This window comes from Boleophthalmus pectinirostris, unplaced genomic scaffold (assembly GCF_026225935.1).
Source record: "Boleophthalmus pectinirostris isolate CB_2022bp ecotype Guang Dong unplaced genomic scaffold, ASM2622593v1 HiC_scaffold_18, whole genome shotgun sequence".
Taxonomy (NCBI): Eukaryota; Metazoa; Chordata; class Actinopteri; order Gobiiformes; family Gobiidae; genus Boleophthalmus; species Boleophthalmus pectinirostris.
The window spans coordinates 25,127,447-25,147,470 of NW_026571133.1; the positions used below are offsets into that span (position 1 = coordinate 25,127,447).

The following is a 20,024-nucleotide window of genomic DNA, read 5'->3' on the forward strand; positions in this document are numbered from 1 at the left end:
GTACGCATGGGAATGCTCTTGCCATTTTAGTGGTGTTTGCTTGTAGAGCTACGCAAAAGCTTTTTTTTCATCTTTGTACAATTTTACACTACAGTTACAAACATATATTGTTGGCATAAATGTCAGGTCTCATGCTGTAAAAGTGGTGTTCCCCAGTTTCCCTCAGCCTGCAGGAGTCATGTGAGTGCACGGTGTAAACAGAGACCACTGTGAGAGTGCAGGAATGCAGTGTGTGACAGCAACTCTACTCTGGCTCTAATGAGACGTGGAGCTGTTACAGAGCAGGCAGCGGTGTCCACAGGGGGGGCTGTGCCTGCCTGGGGCTGCACGGAGTGTTCCAGTGAGGAAGAGTGAGTGAGGCTGTGTGCTGGGACTATAGGAAGTGAAAGGGGAGGGGCAAAACTGCAGAATAGTGGCTTTTAAAGATTTCATGTTCTGCTCCAGCCCCCACAGTTTGCGGATAAAGGTTGCAGTTGCCAAGGTGACTTGACAGAGAATGAGAAGTATCTGGTTGTGTTGTCTTGTGCTTGTGCAGGAGGCTTCAGAAGCCAGAGGCAGAGATAAGATGATTTCAGTCCCTCCTTCACAGAACAAAAGCTCTACGTATGATATGCTGCCTTAAATACCCCAGGACACTCCTGGCTGCTCTGTTCATTCCAAGGCTGTCTAAATATGTGATACGTGCAACAGAATAATGAGAAAGCACACAGGCTTCCTTCTCTTTAAACATGCACACGTGTGTATCATAGCTCTATGTGTTTAAAAGGACACAGAGGCAGTTTTACAGTCAAGAGGAAAAAACTCTTATGTTTATTAGCCATGAATTTCACATTGTGAAAAAATGCATGTACAAAATAATGTCATAAAAATAAAAAATAAAGTTTAACATGACAAAATAATCAATAACCAATGCACAGAGACAGTGTTGTCTAAATTTACATTGATATGAAGCACTTTAAAGTAACAGTAAACAGAGGAAAGGGAGGGTGTGGGTAAAAAATTTGGAAATGTTAGGAATTAGATCCAAATTGAAGTGTCATTTCAATTCTACATTGCCAAGGAAATGTAAATTCTGTGGGGACAAATGCTCCTATCTGATTGGTGGTGCTCTGTGCAATGAGCAGGAGCTGAAGAGGTCATTATGGCAAGAGGTCTGCCTCAGGAGTTTTTATTTATTTATTTTTTGTCTAGAGGTTTTCTCAGGCTTAACTGAAGTTAGACTAAGGAGATTAGACTTGCATCACAAATGCAGAAAGACAATATGATTTAACAAATTTACCAAAACATTGCCTAAAATTTTGGGTAAATTCTGTTATTCCTCATTGTTCTATTAACAAGACAAGAGACAGACAGGAACACTAAAAACACTGACTTCTTTATCAGAACAAGTTTAAGACATTTTTTCATTTTTGGTCTCAAGAAATGTATTCGTTCTTATACTTATTTTTAGAGACGTCATGGTGAAAAGCACTGCGGTCTGCCCTTATCAAGAGGAATCCACATTTCTAAAGTATAAAGGTAAAGAAAACTGCATGTTAACTGTGGTCTGCCATATTAAAGAATATCCAGCTGCACTGACTGTGAATTGGTCCCTCTGAGTCATCGCTCTCACAGTTGGTTGAGATGGAATCTGTATCAGGCAGCTATAGACTAGTATTGTCTAACACTGATCTACTGCTTTTGTGAGAGCCTTGACCATATGTTTAACAGCTTTAGTTAGTAACCCGAGACTCTTCCTTTATCATCCACAACTAACTAAAAACCTAGTACGTCTCCTGTCTCGTTCTTAAAATGTTATTTCAGGCAGAAAAGACTGAACTGTGCAAAATGCAACACAACAAAAAAAAAGTGTCTTATCATGCATGACACCCTCCAACAGCACATTCATTTACATATGAATGCAGGCAAGAAGAAATAAATTAGAACAGAATAACTACTGTCATATAAATTAATTAAGAAAAGTACATCGCAAGAAAATGTAACTTATTCATTCTTAGTTTATAATATTTTTGTAAGCACATATTAGAAATCATGCCAGTTTTTGTAATGAGCGGACATGCTTCAGTAATGAGTCCAAGCATGAGCCACTGTTTACACAATTAGTCAACACTTAGTCTTGTTTTACTGAACAGTCCTAAATTCAGACATGTCATTTTGTGCACTCTGAGCATTAAAACAGTGCTCTACAGGCATTTCAACTGAGCCGCCAAACAGCAAATATGTGAAAGGTCGTGACCCTGAGGCACCTCGACCTGGGGGGGCAGCATGACACCCCTCCCCCTCCACTCAGCTGGTGTGGTACACCGTCACACCAAAGCATCATGGGAGGAACACTAACCACCCTGTCCCACTGCAGGACAAAAACGGGATACAAGGGAGCTTATTAAAAAACATAGAGGGCAGACTCGATCCTTCATTGTGCTTTTGAGAAATTAGCTGTACTTTAAACAGAAGCGCGCAAGCAATGCACTCATCCTCCTGTTATATAAATCCTTCATGTGGTACATGGCACTCTGTTTAAAGAATACTCATTATTTTAATACACTGAAGAAACCAAGTCATAAATCTTTTATCACAATAAAAGCATGATATGGGTTTTAAAGGTATGCAGCAAGCCGTGAACACAGTTTTTTTTTTTTTTTTTTTTTGTGGCTGTAAGTCAAGTCTGCTCTCAGAGAAGATGGATGATATCGTTTCAGCGAAGAGTCCATTCAGTCGTACGCGATTCTGTTTGTGAATTGTCACAACATGACGAGAACAGCACAGACATCTGTACAGTCCAACGCAGCTCAGGAGTAAAGCATGTCTCATTCTTCACAGCTCGTGTCCAGTGGATGATCCAAAAGCAATCTGTGGAAGAGGAAAGAAGACATTTTGAAATGGCACTATTTTTGATGAATAGAGAAATACATAATTAATTTAATAAAAGTTTAAAAACATTATTATGCAGTTATCCTCAACAGTGTAGGGAGAAGCAATTCGATTTTTTCGTGTGGTTTTGCTAATGTCGGCATTGGAAAAAAAAAATTTAAATCTGAATTATTCCCCTGGGAATTTTTTTCTCCTTCTGTGAGGTCTAACATGCTTCCTTCCTCTCACTACTCCACAACCAGTCCCTTTACAATTCAGTCCAGCAGCAGGCCTGTCTCTACAGAAACAGATTTTCTTTTCGACAATAATCAAGCAAACATTTATGTATGTATTTGCATCATTCATTTTATACTGTCTTGCATGAGCAACACACTATGTGTAGAATACGTGAATTATTTGCCTGTAAGCCTGTAATCTGCCATGGCTATTTGCCAACTGACTGCCCATGCTCTAAATGTGTCAGGATTACTTAACATGAGGGGGGAGAACAAGAGTTAGAAATGGTCCATAAAGACTCACACTGACGCAGACAACACACAAATCCTCAACTACCCTGCTACTTCTGAAGGATCATGTAAAAAAAAAAGCCACGAAGGACAGAACATGGTCCCCTTCCCTCTCTCCTGCCTCTTTTCTCTCCCAACTGAAGATAGTTTCCAGCTTCACATGAGTGTCTGGGATGGCCGCTCCTGCCCTGGCCTAAAAGACCATAACCTCATCAAAGTGAGGTGACACAGAGTGGATTAGCCTCGCCTAGATGTTGTAGCCTGCTGCTGTGTGGCTTGTCTAATTGGCAGAGCCCCTCTCCCTTCTTAGAAAGATTTCCCCCGCAGGAGCAATAAAAGTATCCTATTCTCTTTCAATTAGCCTCTGTGTCCTTCGGCCCATCCCCACAGCCATAACTCACTTAACTAAGGCATGGAACCCCATGAATTCCCCCAAGCCTCCCCCTCTTAAACCAGGAATAACTCCAAACATCCTGTCAGCTAAAGCTTAAAGTAGAGCATTCAGCAGTGTTTGCATTAATCAGTGAATCCTTTCTTTATTTTTCGGAGACATGACTTGTTATAAAAGGACCACTCTTTTCTATTTTGCTGTTTCAGGGATTTTTTCAATTCTATAGTCTCCAGCTAATTACAGTTTATGGTCTATCCAACCTTAACAGAAAATATGAGTTACTAATGAAATGCATGTATATATTTAGGAAAAATCAAATTGTGATTTTTCATACATAAGCTCTGAAAAGCACTTGTGATACATGTTTAAAAAGTAGGGTTCTTCTCAGGGTGCCCATTGTAAACAACTCCAGGGACATTGACATTTGAGAAAAGACTGAAATATGAACTGATAAACTACTTCAAGAATCCCATACATTCCAGAGACTTGTAGAGGCCCAGACTATAGGTTCAGGATTGTTTCCAAATAAAGACAGGATATTCTTTACAGAAGACATTCTGTTGAGATTTGATAATTGCACTGACTCATTGTGGTTTAGATCCTATTGTGATTAATTGGGCAGCCCTAATTTGGACAAAGAATATAAAATTGAGCCACAGTGTTAGAAAGTTGCACTGGCTGTAGTCAAAAGTATAGTATATATAGGCTATATACATATACCATAACATTTTATAGTGAAAAATGTACCCACCTCCTTAAAAAGCAGGAGGATTGCTCTTCTTAGGCTGGCAGGTGCTTCCAGGTGCTGACAAAAGCCGTTGGTATGAGTGAGTATGGCACTGTTGTTATGCTGTTCCATGCATCCAGTGTTGGGTCGTAACAGTCCAGAGTTTTACACCTCTGTGTCCCAAAGTACCCTCCCACTACATATAGTTTGTTTCCTGATGCAACAGCTTGGCAGCTCATGCGCTTGGCTGTCACATCGCCTACTTTAGTCCACTGGTAGCTCTCACTGCTAAACTTGTATGCAGAACAGGCAGAAAACTCAGTGTCACCACCCATTACAAAAATTTGATTTCCTAACACAGCTGCAGCTGTGTATCGCCATGGCTGCGGGCACGAGGCAGGGACAGTCCATCGGTTCTCTTGGGGGTCATAGCACTGCACTTTGGGGAGCTTATCATGAGTAACACTAGTGCCACCAAAGGCAAAGAGCTTAAGCTTCACACTGACCACTGCTGCGTTGCTAACACCCTCTCTAAGTGGGGCTACCATGGTCCATTTGTTTGCTACTGGGTCATATTGTTCCACTTGTTTGAGGGACACAGACGGAGAGGCGGGGAGACAGCCAGTTGCTGCAGTGTGACCTCCAACTACATAGAGGCAGTGTTTGAGCTCTGCAGAACCATGGCCGAACCGGGCAATGAGCATGGGCGCTGCTTTGGACCATTCTTCATGAACCGTATCATAGACCCACACGTCTTTGGATACCCCATTCTCTGAGCCTCTTCCACCTGTGATATACACCTTACAACCAATGGCGCATGCGCTGAACTCTTTTCTTGGACTTGGAATGTCTGCTTTTGGGATTATCTCTTTGGCCTTCTGATCTACTAGATATAACTTATCACACATAAAAGTCTGCCCTCCTAAAAGGAACAAGGCGTGGCTAGTTTTTCTAGGCCGCGCACATGGGCTATTAACCACTCCATCATTTTGTAGGATCTTGAGCTTACAACGAATAGCCTCATCGACCAACTCTTTGCTCTTTGTCTGGGTGTTGATCAGCTCCTCTGTGGAAACATTCTCCATTAGAAATATAGCAGGCAGCAAAGCAAGTCTCACTGTTTGGAGGAGCTCAGGGAGGTGACAGTGCCTCTTTTCTAAGTCGTAGTTGACCCAGTTGAGGGCAGCTTCATAGACTAGCCTCTCGTCCTCCGTCTCCAGCTCTTCATGGGACAAAAGCTGAACAACCATGTCTTTTGGCAGTTGGAGGAAGTCCTCGGTCTTGCAGATGGCAGGGAAGTTGCTGAGACACATGCCCCAGGACAATTCTGACAGCTTGGTGCACTGGTGGGCATCCGATAACAACAACATGCCCAAACAATTTGAGGGATGCAGATTTCTCTCTAGGAACTCTGCACATGCGTCACGGATGTCTTGAAATTCCAACATGTCCCCTGCCTCAAGCAAGGACTCTGCATTCTCCTCATTGATGACGACTCGAGATGAGTAGGCATAGTCCAACAGAAGCTCCAGCACCTCTGGGTGGATAGAGTCATGGAAGTCCACCTCACTAGCCTGGCTTTCCCGAAGACCGCCGCTGAACATAGCCTCGAAGTAGCGGCTACAGGCGGCTAGCACGGCCCGGTGACAGGGGAAGGAGCGGCTGCCAGCATGCAGCAGGACGTCTGTGAAGAGACGTTGCTGCCGGAGAGAGTTGAGGTGCATGAGGACACTGTCGGCATAAGAGGACTTGTGGAACAGGTAGATGTTCATGGAGCCGGTGCTGGCCCGGGATTTGCGGTTCTCATGGACGCACACGGACATTTTCATTGAATCCTGAGGAGAGAAAGAGGCAAGAGTGAGTCCAGTTGCTTTATGTATAAAATCAAATAACCAAATCTGATTTCTATGACAACGGTCCCAATATTGTGTCATTCTGAAACCCATGGATAAATATAATACTATTCTTGCTTTATCTGACTATTACAATCCACCACAACAGTTCCTGATATATACACCAGTATTTAGGAATCAATCCAGTAATTACATATTTCCAGACAGCTTAAGCCAAGGATTTATGAAGGTCAGGTAGATAATAATGACTGTCTCCCTCCTGAGAGAAAACATGCAACTTTCCCACTTTCATCTCTGAAAAGAGCTTTCGAAACTTAGAAACGTAATTTGCAAGTAAAAGCTCCTTGCAGAGTTCAGAAAATGACAGACAAGAGATTCCTCTGCAATCCTGTGTAAAAAAGAAAAAGACACAGAATGTATTCTTTTAGTCTTCAAAAAGTTTCAACTGTCCTTGTTCTGTCTTCACTGGGAACTGACTTTCATTTCATACTATTTCAAGATGTCAAGTACACCCCGCTCTCAATTTCTAGGCCTGCACAGTCCCCATCTGGCCTATAAAGAGCCCTTGCTGTTCTATGTCTACTTCAAAGTCTACCTAACAAAGATAATCTGAACATTTGAACTCTCTAACTTGAATTTCCACCGCACATATGTAATTAATATTCGCAACAACAATAAAAAAATCCTTCAGACAACAAACAAGTTTTCTATCTCTCCCTCTTCTCTGCAGGTTTCAAAAATAGGCAGCACAAAACTTCCTGCAGGGCTTAAAGGCTTTGAGAGAAAAGACGGCACTACAAAGAAAAATAAAGTCTATCTTTATTTGAAAATACAAAAGGAATACACAGAAGTGAATTCCATTGTTATTTGAGAGTTTATAAAACAGCTTAAAGCATAAAATACCATTACACAAGCTCAGCTGATAATAAGTCAAGAACTATCCCTGCCTCTTACTGTTATTTCTTCCATCTTGGCTCTGTGGTCTATGAACAGTGAATAGGTTGCCATACACTAGCTTTCCTTAATATAATAATAATATAATAATCTAAAATTCCCATAGTTGAGTCAAAGTCATTTGAAATCACCTGAAAGCTAGTTTCTGAAATTGTAAATGGATTTTTGGTGAATTAGAACTTGAAATCTCTCAGTGAGCTTTTCACATCTTTATAAAGTGGCACTGTCTTAATGAAAATATACAATAGTAAACAGAACAATGGCACAAAATCCCCTAAATGAATGAATAATATAGATATTTCCTCATGAAACCTGATTACAAAGTTCAATTTGGGCTACTGCGCCCTGCTGTAGCCTCACAGACACAGTGGATTCTGCGCAGGGACATCAGTGTAGATGACACAACCTGCTGCATGTGTTTGCCTAATGTATTCAAAGTGCCTGCCATGCATTCTTAACTCAGGCCACTTTGAAGGGGAATTTGTATCGATACTAACAAAACATTTGGTACATTCTTTGGATAAATAGTTTCTCCATATGCTATTTTCTTACAAAAAAGTTTAAAAAGGATTTCCTTTAGCTAATAATTTTCATGGTTTCTAAAACTGAAATTTTAATGCCTGATGTGCACCATAACATTTAGTGAGCATGTGGATTTTTAAATTCACTCTGTTTAATTATTTAACGATTATTGTTGTTTTGTAAAGCAGATTAAAACATGTCTGCATGCTAAGTACTGGATTCTTATTAAATAAATATAACACACAAGGACAAACTTTAAAATGTTTCCCTCTAGTCATTCTCTAGCGTAGTAAGTTCAGGGGTGTTATTAGAACCTGATGAGATCCAAGAGCAACAGTAACCTTGGTTTAACTGGCTTTGTTGCATTCCAGTAATGACAAAACTGGTAAGCCATCACTGTGAAGCTTTTGGCTCTGCTTTAATGAGAATCTTGAACTAGCTTTCTCACCTGCAACTCCACACTTTATTAACTGGGAGTTATAGTTGTTCATGATGTTTTATTCATACAAAATTGTTATAGATTAAACAATGGGCCAACACCTTCAGACACATTTTAAGATGAACTTTGTTAGCTGTGTAGCCTGTTGATAAAATTGGTCCACGCTCAGACTACCTCCTCACTCTTTGGACATTTTGTAAACATCAGTCACAGACAGAAATCTCACAAATCTGGTTAAAGCAAAACATTATGGCAGGTCTTTATTTAATCTGCATGGCTGCAGTCAACAACAGCTGCAATGATGTAAATATCCGGGGAGTAAAGCACTGGCATGAAATCCTTTCTGACCATCAGGGAAGCACTCAAGTTTTATGTTTCAAACCTTTGTGAACATGAAAGGTTTCTGACAATTATAAGTTATGTTTTGTAGTTGGCCAGGACTGTTTTGAAATAACTTCCATTCCCTCTGGAGATGTAGGGCCTGGTTCTGATGGATGTTTATGTTGTAGCTGATATGACCAAAGATGCACCATGTGTACTCAGTTATACAACAGGAAAGGCTTTTGCTTACAAGCATACTGAAATATGTATTATCTATAACGTACCCTATATGGAACTGATAGTTTTGTTAATACAATTGCTGCATATGGAAAGCAGCTATCCTTGACCACTACAGAAAACGGTTCCCCATAACCAGTCATGAAGAGCTAGATTATAATGAGCCAGTCAGTGCATAACTCACACTGTATAAAACTCCGTGCTCCCTGTACTGTATGAGTCTTGGATCTGAGCATGGTCTGGATGTAATCTGCTTAAAATCATTGCCAGGTGTCCACAGTCTACCATTAAGTTCAAAGTAAACAGCACCACTACACACCACATCAACAGCCTCCCATCACACAAGCACTACTCTGCATGGAAACAAAGGGAGAGATGAGGACCAGGAGGAACCAGTTATTGTCAACATCTGCATTAGTCTTGGGGATAAGAATGGTGAAGCCAAACACACAAAACCATCCTATGTGAGCTGGTTGTAAGCTACTGGCTGACTGTCTATTTATAAGGCTGAGAGAAGATTGTCACACCTGATGTCACCCTTAAACCATTTAAAGCATCTTAAGCATGCACGCGCGCAAATGGAGAAGGCACTGGGAAAATGTCATGGTAATAGACTAACCTGTCTTCAATAAATGTTGGCTTTTTAAATGGCTGCACACTGGGCTAATATGGTGATGGACCACAGGCTGCCGCTGCCCTGTTGCTATAGCCTAAATCTCACAGCACAATGTTAAGTTACCTCTTTGTGTGAACTGAAGAGTTCAACTGTGCCCGTAGTCCCCCTCGAACATGCCAGTTGTGAAAGAGCCACGATGCAACCGAAGCGCACTGGAGTCAGACAGACAACTCCTCGCCGCGTAATGACCAGTCCAATTGCTCCAGAGTCGTTTTCTTCTTCAGATAACGCACCAGACGACCGCTCGGTACTGGAAGACGCAGCCTAACAGAAGCGTCTATGGTAAAGGCTCCACAAAGAAAGGGCTAACATAAACAAAGATAGAGATGATAAGCAGGAGTCTTTATCTGTCGATGATTCTCGCTGGAGCAGAGACGCTGGATATGCGAGTGCTCATGCAGCGCTCTGAGTCTCAACTGTGAGAGAGCGCGTTGGGTGTGTTTACAGCGAGGAGGAGGAGGAGCTGGGCAGTCACCTCGTCACCTCGTGCAGGGAACAGGCACTAGAGAGAGAGAGAGAGAGGGAGAGAGGAAGAGAAAGAGAGGGAGAGAAAGAGAGGGAGAGAGAGAGAGAGAGAGGGAGAGAGAGAGAGAGCGAGAGAGAGAGAGAGAGGAGAGAGAGAGAGAGAGAGAGAGAGAGAGAGGAGAGAGAGAGAGAGAGGGAGAGAAGAGAGAGGAGAGAGAGAGAGAGAGAGAGAGAGAGAGAGAGAGAGAGAGAGAGAGAGAGAGAGAGGAGAGAGAGAGAGAGAGAGAGAGAGAGAGAGAGAGAGAGAGAGAGAGAGAGAGAGAGAGAGAGAGAGAGAGAGAGAGAGAGAGAGAGAGAGAGAGAGAGAGAGAGAGAGAGAGAGAGAGAGAGAGAGAGAGAGAGGAGAGAGAGGAGAGAGAGAGAGAGAGAGAGAGAGAGAGAGAGAGAGAGAGAGAGAGAGAGAGAGAGAGAGAGAGAGAGAGAGAGAGAGAGAGAGAGAGAGAGAGAGAGAGAGAGAGAGAGAGAGGAGAGAGAGAGAGAGAGAGAGAGAGAGAGAGAGAGAGAGAGAGAGAGAGAGAGAGAGAGAGAGAGAGAGAGAGAGAGAGAGAGAGAGAGAGAGAGAGAGAGAGAGAGAGGAGAGAGAGAGAGAGAGAGAGAGAGAGAGAGAGAGAGAGAGAGAGAGAGAGAGAGAGAGAGAGAGAGAGAGAGAGAGAGAGAGAGAGAGAGAGAGGAGAGAGAGAGAGAGAGAGAGAGAGAGAGAGAGAGAGAGGGAGAGAGAGGGAGAGAGAGAGAGACTACTTTTCGTGTGACCTGGAGAGAACTTTCTTTGTATTATATATCTTATCATTTAAATTATTAAACTCTTATGAATAGTCTACAAAAGGCAACAACTTAAGAATCTTCCTCACACACACCTTTGTTTTCAAATAACCAGTACATCATAGACTACATGCGCCTTGTAATTACTATCAAGCTCAAGGATGCCGCTCGAACGTGGTACAAAAGCGACATCTAGCGGTCTTGGTGGTTAGGAAAAAACTACTGCAGAGCTAGATGTAGATGCGAAACTTATAACCTACTAACCTACTGTCTGTTTAATAGATTGTGTTTTCCTTCACAGTATTATTGTTACACAACAAAAACATCTGTAAATGTAACCTAGATTTATGATTTTTGGTACACATCTTTAAGGTGTCCAGTAAAGATTAATCAAAGATGTATTAAGAATAAATATAATAATAATTCAATTTAATGCATTAATCCCATAATATTTTCTGACCTTTGTTATCATGCTGTTTCCTCATCACAAACATATTGGGAGTTGTTTCATTCATGCATTTTACACAAACCCTGCATATTTAAGATAGGTTCTTTGCTCAAGCAGAAAATGCCCTGTTCCACTTTCTGATGTCAGTTGGTAATAGGAAGTACTCCACTGTGCTTTTAAACTCCATACACCTTCACTAGAATAATTTGGATAATTTCAGCCCTGGAATTGCCCATCTCTACTGAACTAAAGGTAAAATGTAACTGTTAACTTGAAAACTACCACTACATGACATCAGGTGGAAAAGAGCATTTACAGCTTTGAGCATGTAGACAAACTAAGAATAAAGAATTACTCAAACATGTGTGAATGAAACAAAACACAACTCCATTTATGTTTTGGGGGAGATAACAGCATTCTAACATGGCTAAAAGCTCACAAGAGTCAATTCAGTGTAATATAAGACCTTTAACATCTGGGTAAATGGGCATTGGTTTATAACAACACACAGCAATTTGCACCACAGCATAACATTTCTATTCTATTACTGAAAGTTGGCTAAACTGTTGCGATAGCATAAACAACCCAGATAAATGCTGTCAAAGTCCAAATATAATTAAAATGTATAAAATGCATAAACAACAGTCATATTTGATTGGCTGTTGTGTGTGTTTTAGTGACTTCCGCATGGGAAGTCCCGCCCCCCTCGCTTTTGATTCCGCGTCTGTGCTGTGGTCTTGTGACTCTGGTGCTCTCCATCAACATGCGCTGTTCTCTCCAATTTATCGCTCTTCTGTTGTCCTTTTATTCAAGTCAAGGACTCCAGTTCAATAACATTGAAGAGGAGACTGAGTTTGTAAATGCGAACTCGAAGTATGGCTCTCTCTGGCCTCTTCCACAAAAGGTGAATTTCTCAGATGTTTCATTCAAGTTGAGCAGCGCCAGCTTTAGGATAGTCGACGCCAAAGAATCATCTGCTGGAGCAAGTTGTGGTTTGCTGCAAAATGCCTATAGAAGGTGCGTACAGTAAAATATTTGTCTGTGTTTTGAATTTGGTGGACAGTAATAATCGGTGCACTCCTGGCACAGGTATTTTGACTACATTTTTGAGGGCTCCAAAAAGCAGTGGCCAGGTAAAAGCAGGCGCACAGGTGCCTCTGAGCTGGGGGAGCTGCAGGTGTGGATCACGTCAACTGACTCGGAGTGCGACGCTTACCCCAGTGTGTCTACGGACGAGTCATGTGAGTGTCCTTTCCTCATTCTTATCTACTGATCGTGTAAGCTACTGTTACTGTCTCATTAATTAAAGGAACACATAACACGGTTCTGTTGCCAGTGAAGAGTAGAGATTAACTCTATTAGGTTAGTAGCACTAACAAGGTTAGCTCACAGCAATTCAAGGCTAATAGCGTAGAAACTCTAAAATGTCAGTGCCAGTAACATTCTGTAAAACTATGTATTACAGCATAATTTAAATAACTCCTTTCTAATTACAGATGAACTAAACGTGGACCAACCTGTTGCTGTGCTAAAGGCACCAAAGGTTTGGGGAGCTTTGCATGGTAGGACTCAAACCTTTGTTACTGTTAAGTAAAAATTTGCAGCAGTTCCAGATTTTCAGCTGTTGTCATGCTTTATATTCATCAGGTTTAGAAACATTCAGCCAGTTGGTGTTTAAAGATGAATTTGGGAGTGTAAGTGCACATTTAACAAGGTTCAACACAATACATTATGTTTTTCACATATCACTTATCTGTCTAACTATTTTTAGAGGAACATCAATGCGACTACAGTCAGCGATTTCCCCAGATTTGCACACAGAGGTATCCTGCTGGATACGTCACGACACTTTTTACCAATTAAAGTCATCTTGGCCAACCTGGTAAATAAACACAGTTTATCCAGAAATTTCGGAATGCACATCATAAACTTTATTGTCTAATTTTAGGAAACAATGGCAATGAACAAATTCAATGTCTTTCACTGGCATATAGTAGATGACCCTTCCTTCCCTTACATAAGCAAGACCTTCCCTCAACTAAGTCAGAAGGTATGATGCATTAGTTAATTTTGATTGACATATGAAATAATTAACTTTTTTGCCCCCACAGTACTACTTTAACCATGCTTTTGTTTAGGGAGCTTACCATCCTTACACACACGTGTACACCCCAGCTGATGTGAAGATGATCATTGAGTTTGCCCGTCTCAGGGGAATTCGTGTCATCCCAGAGTTTGACACTCCAGGGCACACACTTTCTTGGGGAAGAGGTAATTATATCATAAATGAAAGTGTCAATTGTTATTGCAATCTGTTTACAAAAATGTCTTTTTAGGTCAGCCAGATCTTCTTACACCTTGTTACTCTGGCTCTTCTCCGTCTGGCACCTTTGGACCTGTCAACCCCATTGTGAACACTACTTATGATTTCATGACACAGTTCTTCAAAGAAATCAGCTCTGTGTTTCCTGATACCTATGTGCATCTCGGAGGTGATGAGGTGGATTTTACCTGCTGGTGAGACAGTTCAGTCTCCAAATCTAGATCTAGATCTAGAGCTTTAGCATGATACTAAATGGTAACTATGCTAATCTGATTTTACATTGCAGGAAGTCCAACCCAGACATTCAGGCTTTTATGAAGCAGCAAGGTTTTGGAGAAGACTTCACAAAGCTGGAGTCCTTTTATATTCAAAGGTTGGTTTTGCATCAGGACATAAAGAGTTGCACATTTGTCACTGCTAAAAGTAAAATCCTTTTTTGATAGACTTTTGGATATTGTTGGCCAGACCAATAAAGGCTACATGATCTGGCAAGAGGTGTTTGATAATGGTGTGAAGGTAACATTTTAGTAAAACTTTCTCAGTTTGTGGGTGGGTGTGGGTAATTAGCTACTAGCTACTTGATACATTGCTTGCTAAATTTCAACACTAACTGCATTAGGATGGACTGTAACTATTCTAGATAAAGCCAGACACTGTAGTGCATGTTTGGATGGGCAACGGGCAGCAGGAAGAAATGCACAAAGTGACAGCAGCTGGATACACCACCATCCTCTCCGCCCCATGGTACTTAGATTACATTAGCTACGGCCAGGACTGGCAGAACTACTACAAAGTTGAGCCATTAAACTTTGACGGTCAGTTTTGAACATCTTTACATATCCATTAGTTAAATTTGGAACACAACACTTTTGCTCAGCAGGCTTGCTCCTAACTGCACAGTATGAAACATGAGCACCATCGTGGGCGCGGGGTGTCTGGTGTTGTTCTAAATTGCCCCTGTGTTTTGATTAATTTCCAACATATTAACAGTCTAGATTTCATGAACAGTTTGATAATTTGATAGCCATATGGGGTTTAACTCTTAGGATTTATGTAAGATTAAATTTAAAATATCATTAATTAAATTATTATTATTGTTTTATGTATTATGTATGTACATTTATAGCTAAAACCAGACACAATTATCCACGTTTGGAAAGGAAACCAACAGCAATACCAGAATGAGATGGCGCAAATTACATCAGCTGGTTACCACACCTTGCTGTCCACTCCATGGTACCTGAATTATATCTCCTATGGCCAGGACTGGCATACCCATTACAAGGCTGACCCTCAAGATTTTCAGGGTTGGTTTATTGCTGATGACTAATGTGCATGTGGCTATTTACTCATATTTGGTTTCTTATAAAGTTTCAATCCATCCTTTATTTAGTTTAGTTTTGTTGTGTTTCTCCTTCAATCCTCAGTCTTATTTCTGTGCAAATATGAGTAAGCCTGTTGAACTTTTGATTTCTGCTTAGCATCGCAAGATCATTGTTACTGGTAATTTTTATAAATGTTTGTTGTTTAAATACAGGAACTGATAAGCAAAAGGAGCTTGTGATTGGTGGAGAAGCCTGTCTATGGGGCGAGTATGTAGATGGCACCAACCTGACACCAAGACTCTGGTATGTTTTTAAAACGATATTGTGTAACTTTTTCTGGGGACATTTCATAATTGCTTCTAACTACTTGGACTGTAGGCCTCGTGCTAGTGCTGTGGCTGAGCGTCTGTGGAGTGCAAAAGATGTGAGAGACCTGAACGATGCTTATAGCAGACTGTCAAGCCATCGTTGTCGTATGGTGGAGTGAGTATTTTAACTGTATATACTATAGCTTTACAAATTGTAGCATTGTGCCCAAGTAAAAATATGTATTATCATTATCTTTTTCATCAAAGGCGTGGAATCCCAGCAGAACCACTATTTACCAGTTATTGCCCTCATGAGTACAAAGGGATTTAAGAAAAGAACCTACTGGACTCTCATCTTAAAGGGAAATGCATTTTTATTGATTTGTATATTCTGAATGCTCAAATAACTTCATAAATTTTGCAATTTTTTCGGGTTATTGTACATTATCTGTACAATAGGTTGATCATACTACTCTGAGTACTCTGACTTCTTGATTGCACTTTGTCTTATTTTACATTTTTAAGTGTTTGATTTTACAAAAATATTTGTATTCAAAATAAAAGCGCACAACACAATAAGAAAAAGTACATTTATTTCTTGATCAGATATACTGTAGTAATCAGAGCAGACCAGCCACTCTTTTGAGTAAGATGTTTTGATCTTGTGGGTTCATGGCTTCGTAAGTGTCCAGCTCAAGAGAAAAAGTTGCAGTTCCAGATGTTAATGAACGCAGGATTGTTGAATAACCCTGTAGTGAAACAAAGATCTTGGTTATTCATTTTTCCATCGGAATAATGATTGTTGGTTATATTGAAACCAACCATCATTTCAGCCAGGGGGACCGTTGCTATAAGCACTTTGTTGTTATGACGGCTTTGGATGTCACGGACTGTTCCTCTTCTTTGGGCAAGGTCTCCAAGCACAAAGCTCAGGTAATCCTCTCCTACTGTAACCTCCAGAGACATGACTGGCTCAAGCACCTGTGGCCCTGCAGCTTTCATGGCCTGACAATGTTAAAAAGGGTAATGAACTTATGTTAATAATTTGTAACATCAGGGCCTGTGTAAGTCAATCACCTTTTGCAAGCAGCGAGATACACATGCTGACACCATGGCTGGAGATGTTCCTGGCTCTAAATTGATACTTTCAATTTCAGTGTTTACGCCTTGCACTGGATAACCTAGCAGGGGACCTGCGTGAAACATCAAAGTAATAAAAGAAAATATTAAATTATTAACAGTAAACACAACATTTATTATTAAATTCTATTTAAATTCTTTGACCTTGAAGATATGAACTATAAACTCCATTTTCAACTGCTTCTTTAAAATCAGGAGTGAGTTGATTGTGTAATTCTTTTTGAATTTTAAATTGACTAGAGGTGCCAATATCATCTGTTGGTCCTACAGTGAGCTCCACTGTCACAAAATGTCTTCGATCTCCTATTATTCTGTCCAGGTTATCTAGACCACAAACAATGTCAATGTTTTGTGTTAAAATATAATGATCAATTTAAAAGAAGCTCCAATATGGTTTATAATACCTGTGGTTTTGGCCTTTTGGATAATTGTCTCTCGGTAAGCCACTTGTAAAGGGCCAAGGTGAGTTTCAATGCCATACTCTCTTCTTATTCTGTCATGGATTATCTCAATGTGTAACTCTCCCATCCCACATAAAATGGTCTATGGATTGAAAGCAGATGATAATTAGGTGAGTGGCAGCAGCAGATGCACTGACTAAGAAAGGCTCAAGTTAATCCAATGATGGTTTTACCTGCCCAGAATCCGGGTCAACCCGGACTTTTAGACTAGGGTCTTCTCTCTGGAGGCAACAAAGTGCATTCTCCAAGTCTTTGAAAAGGAAACATAAATTGCATTTAAATTAAATATTTTGCATAGCATAAAAATACACATTAGCTTAACACCACAAACCTCCCTGTTTGGCCATGGAAGGAGGCTCTATTGTGCAGAAAAATACAGGATCAGGCACTTCCACTCCAGACAGAATAACTTTTACACTGTCTCCTGTTTTCCCAGTTTTGTTTTGAGCTCGGTGAAGAGCAGCTGCAGCTGAGGCCTTGGATGAAACAATGGTGTCTCCCGTGACTGTCTAAAGTGAGAAACATAGATAATTAAAACATTCAGAATATTAAAGAATTATTTTGATTGAGAGGCAAATTTGAAAATATTAGCAGTGTAATATGTAAGAAAGAGGTACCTGCTTAAGGCCAACAGTCAAAGCAATGTTTCCTGCCATAATTGAAGGGATTTCCACATATTGATCAGCAAATGGCACTAGGAGTCTGCTCATCCTCTCACTGCCAAAATGCATTTTAAATGTATTGTATTCTTTCCAATTGCAATAATAATATTATAATATAAGTATGTAGTATATAAATCCAAAAAGCTTACATGCTGTCCCTGTTGATGTTGTGAACAGCTGTCTGTGCTTTGAGAGTCCCAGAGTATATTCTGACAAACACCAAAGGACCCCGCTGTTTGTCATGTATAACTTTAAAAGCCAACGCACATAAGTCATCTTTATACCATTGTCTGCAAGAAGACAATACAGACAACTTAATTGTGAACAGCCTAAAAGCAGAGATAATAAAAACATTACAAGATGTGGTTGAGGTATATTTACATGATGTCATGGTGGCGTTCACTGGGGTTAGGCAAGTATGCAATGATGGCATCTAGGAGAGGTTGAACACCTTTGTTTTTCAAAGAGCTTCCACAGAGGATGGGAACACCTTTACGTGCAAGTGTCACTCGTCTCAAAGCTTCTTTAATCTAGGAAATAACAAACCATTGTCCCAAACAACTGTACATTTCTGTTTATGTGGCATCCAAAAACTTACTTTAATGGAAGGAACTGCATCAAAATTATCACTGAAGTCTGTTAGCAACAGTTCAGCAAATTCATCATCTAAATCTGCAACCTGTATATTAAAGTAGAATTATAATTCTGACTATGATTATGGCAGTTATAAAATGTTATCTGTGCATTTGTGTCTTGTTTACCTGTTCAATTAAATTGCATCTGGCCTCTTTGGCAGCCTGCACCAACTCTGGTTCATCTGACTGGTCTAAAGACTGAATTTTGTAACAACGTCCGTCATCTTCATTTGATTTTATTGTCCATATTAGTTTCTGATTAGTTAATAAATCAACAATGCCTGAAAAGCTCTTCCCACAACCAACTGGGATCTATAAAATATAATGTAGATTAATATAAATAAAGAACAAGCAAAGGTATTTGTTTATTTAAGCCTACCTGTATAAGGACTGGTGTAGTTTGCATCTTTTCTCTAATACTTTCAATGCAAAGATCTAAACTGTAATGAGAATACAAGCAATTAATCGTCCAGCAGTGAAGTATATAATAGGTTGTCATGCTATAAGCTTGTCTTTTTTTTTTTTTTTTGCTTACTTTGCCATAGGTTTATCCATCTTATTTAGAAAACCTATACAGGGAACATGATGTTTCTCTGCTTGTCTCCACACAGTTAGTGTCTGGGCCTGTATTACCAACACTTTATGAGATGTGGACTACACAATTAACATGGTGAAATGGAAATCTTAAGACATGCTAAAATCTCAGTAGCAGTAACAAACCTCAACACCAGCAGAGGCATCAAACACTGCAACTGCCCCATCCAGGACACGAAGAGACCTTTCTACTTCCAGAGTGAAGTCAACATGTCCTGTAAAAACATGCAGACATAATTTACAACTTAGAAGCATTGATTTACAATAAGCCTACCTGGTGTATCTATGAGATTTATTCTGTGGGTTTTCCAATCAAATGTAACAGCTGCGGACTGTATAGTTATGCCTCGCTCACGTTCTTGGGCCATGAAATCTGTAACTGTGTCCCCATCATCTACATCTGAAAGCAATAACAAAAAATATGTAATATTCTATAAGTAAGATGTCTATTTGGTTCTGCATTTTAAATAGCCTCACCCCCTAATGCTCTTATATATCCAGAGTAAAAAAGCATTCTCTCTGTTGTGGTAGTCTTGCCGGCATCAATATGAGCCATAATGCCGATATTTCTGATCCTGCCAAACAACACACGTATTTAAAAAAAAAGTATTTGTTTTTTATTCATGGACTTTGTTCTCACTTGGATATGTCTGGGGAGACAACAGTCCTCACAGATTTAACATCATCTATTAGAGAAAAATACCATAGAGGGTTAGCTAGGATTATAACATAACAATTGTAAAAAAAACAAAACAAAAAAAAAAACACATGTAGTTTATGGAGAAAAAATAGCACAGCAGATATCAATACTCACCAGAAAGAAAGCTGTAATGTCTTCTGATAAACCAGATCACTCTGAATCTATGCTGAGATCCAGCAGTAAAAAGATACTTTGCCTGTGATACATTAAAAGCTGTTAAATAAAACTAAGCACAGTAGCACAGTGCAAGGTTTGTTTAGAGTAATGCTTACCAAAATCATTTTGCTATTTGTCGAAATGGTCCTAGTTCACTCTGTATTTAGCTAAATAAAAGACATTTTGGGAAGACACTCACAAGTTGAACGTTAATACCATACCATAGTCACCATAAGACTGTTTGTCAGAATAAAGTAATTATTAGAAAATAAGCGCATTAAGTGCATATTGTTGTAAAAGACAAATAGTCACGTGTTCATATGGTCCTGCTTCAAAATACACCCCCAGAGATTGGTTCCACCACAAACGTATTTAGTAAAATAAATTGATTATCCTTACAGTGTGACTTTGTGATGTGTTATCCAAAATGCATAGCTGAAACTGTGATGATTTTTTTTATTGTTGTAATCATTATTTTTCATGGTATTTCT

The 20,024-nt window shown here is 40.0% G+C and overlaps 3 protein-coding genes across 5 annotated transcripts; 1 reads left to right on the forward strand and 2 right to left on the reverse strand.

Moving 5' to 3' along the window:
• Positions 1-779: 779 nt before the first annotated feature.
• Positions 780-9,895, reverse strand: enc1 (ectodermal-neural cortex 1). The gene is made up of 3 exons (XM_020921718.2): positions 9,561-9,895; positions 4,520-6,330; positions 780-2,850 (listed from the first exon to the last, which is right to left on the reverse strand). The coding sequence occupies exon 2, from the start codon at positions 6,322-6,324 to the stop codon at positions 4,549-4,551; it is 1,776 nt and encodes a 591-aa protein (XP_020777377.1). The 5' UTR covers positions 6,325-6,330; positions 9,561-9,895; the 3' UTR covers positions 780-2,850; positions 4,520-4,548.
• A 2,046-nt stretch (positions 9,896-11,941) lies between these two features.
• hexb (hexosaminidase B (beta polypeptide)) lies at positions 11,942-15,770 on the forward strand. Of its 3 annotated transcripts, none has more exons than XM_020921663.2 (14): positions 11,942-12,246; positions 12,319-12,470; positions 12,726-12,791; positions 12,877-12,923; positions 13,001-13,111; positions 13,178-13,279; positions 13,368-13,500; positions 13,566-13,746; positions 13,839-13,925; positions 13,996-14,068; positions 14,679-14,859; positions 15,090-15,180; positions 15,256-15,360; positions 15,453-15,770. In XM_020921663.2, the coding sequence occupies exons 1-14, from the start codon at positions 11,993-11,995 to the stop codon at positions 15,514-15,516; spliced, it is 1,647 nt and encodes a 548-aa protein (XP_020777322.1). In that variant the 5' UTR covers positions 11,942-11,992; the 3' UTR covers positions 15,517-15,770. The 3 variants fall into 3 exon arrangements, 2 of the variants coding, with proteins under 2 accessions (XP_020777322.1, XP_020777323.1); XM_020921664.2 differs by lacking the exon at positions 14,679-14,859 and adding an exon at positions 14,193-14,367 and having other exon boundaries at positions 11,944-12,246; XR_008632138.1 differs by lacking the exons at positions 14,679-14,859; positions 15,453-15,770 and having other exon boundaries at positions 11,943-12,246.
• On the reverse strand, positions 15,762-19,957 carry gfm2 (GTP dependent ribosome recycling factor mitochondrial 2). Its single transcript, XM_020921836.2, has 20 exons — positions 19,650-19,957; positions 19,492-19,573; positions 19,318-19,363; positions 19,155-19,252; positions 18,952-19,077; positions 18,804-18,892; positions 18,619-18,707; positions 18,463-18,523; positions 18,210-18,395; positions 18,047-18,127; positions 17,830-17,978; positions 17,598-17,738; positions 17,404-17,503; positions 17,118-17,295; positions 16,960-17,036; positions 16,730-16,868; positions 16,470-16,649; positions 16,263-16,378; positions 16,008-16,190; positions 15,762-15,934 (listed from the first exon to the last, which is right to left on the reverse strand). Exons 1-20 carry the CDS (start codon positions 19,656-19,658, stop codon positions 15,806-15,808), a joined length of 2,259 nt encoding a protein of 752 aa, XP_020777495.1. The 5' UTR covers positions 19,659-19,957; the 3' UTR covers positions 15,762-15,805.
• Positions 19,958-20,024: the final 67 nt, after the last annotated feature.

Coding starts and splice junctions, on each gene's coding strand:
- gfm2 (XM_020921836.2), bottom strand. Junction 17,037..17,117: donor TTCCATGGCCAAACAGGGAG/GTTTGTGGTGTT, acceptor TCCTTTTCAAAG/ACTTGGAGAATGCACTTTGT. Junction 16,191..16,262: donor TATCTCGCTGCTTGCAAAAG/GTGATTGACTTA, acceptor TAACATTGTCAG/GCCATGAAAGCTGCAGGGCC.
- enc1 (XM_020921718.2), bottom strand. CDS start 6,324: ATGAAAATGTCCGTGTGCGTCCATGAGAACCGCAAATCCCGGGCCAGC.
- hexb (XM_020921663.2), top strand. CDS start 11,993: ATGCGCTGTTCTCTCCAATTTATCGCTCTTCTGTTGTCCTTTTATTCA. Junction 12,924..13,000: donor TTAAAGATGAATTTGGGAGT/GTAAGTGCACAT, acceptor AACTATTTTTAG/AGGAACATCAATGCGACTAC. Junction 13,501..13,565: donor CACACTTTCTTGGGGAAGAG/GTAATTATATCA, acceptor ATGTCTTTTTAG/GTCAGCCAGATCTTCTTACA.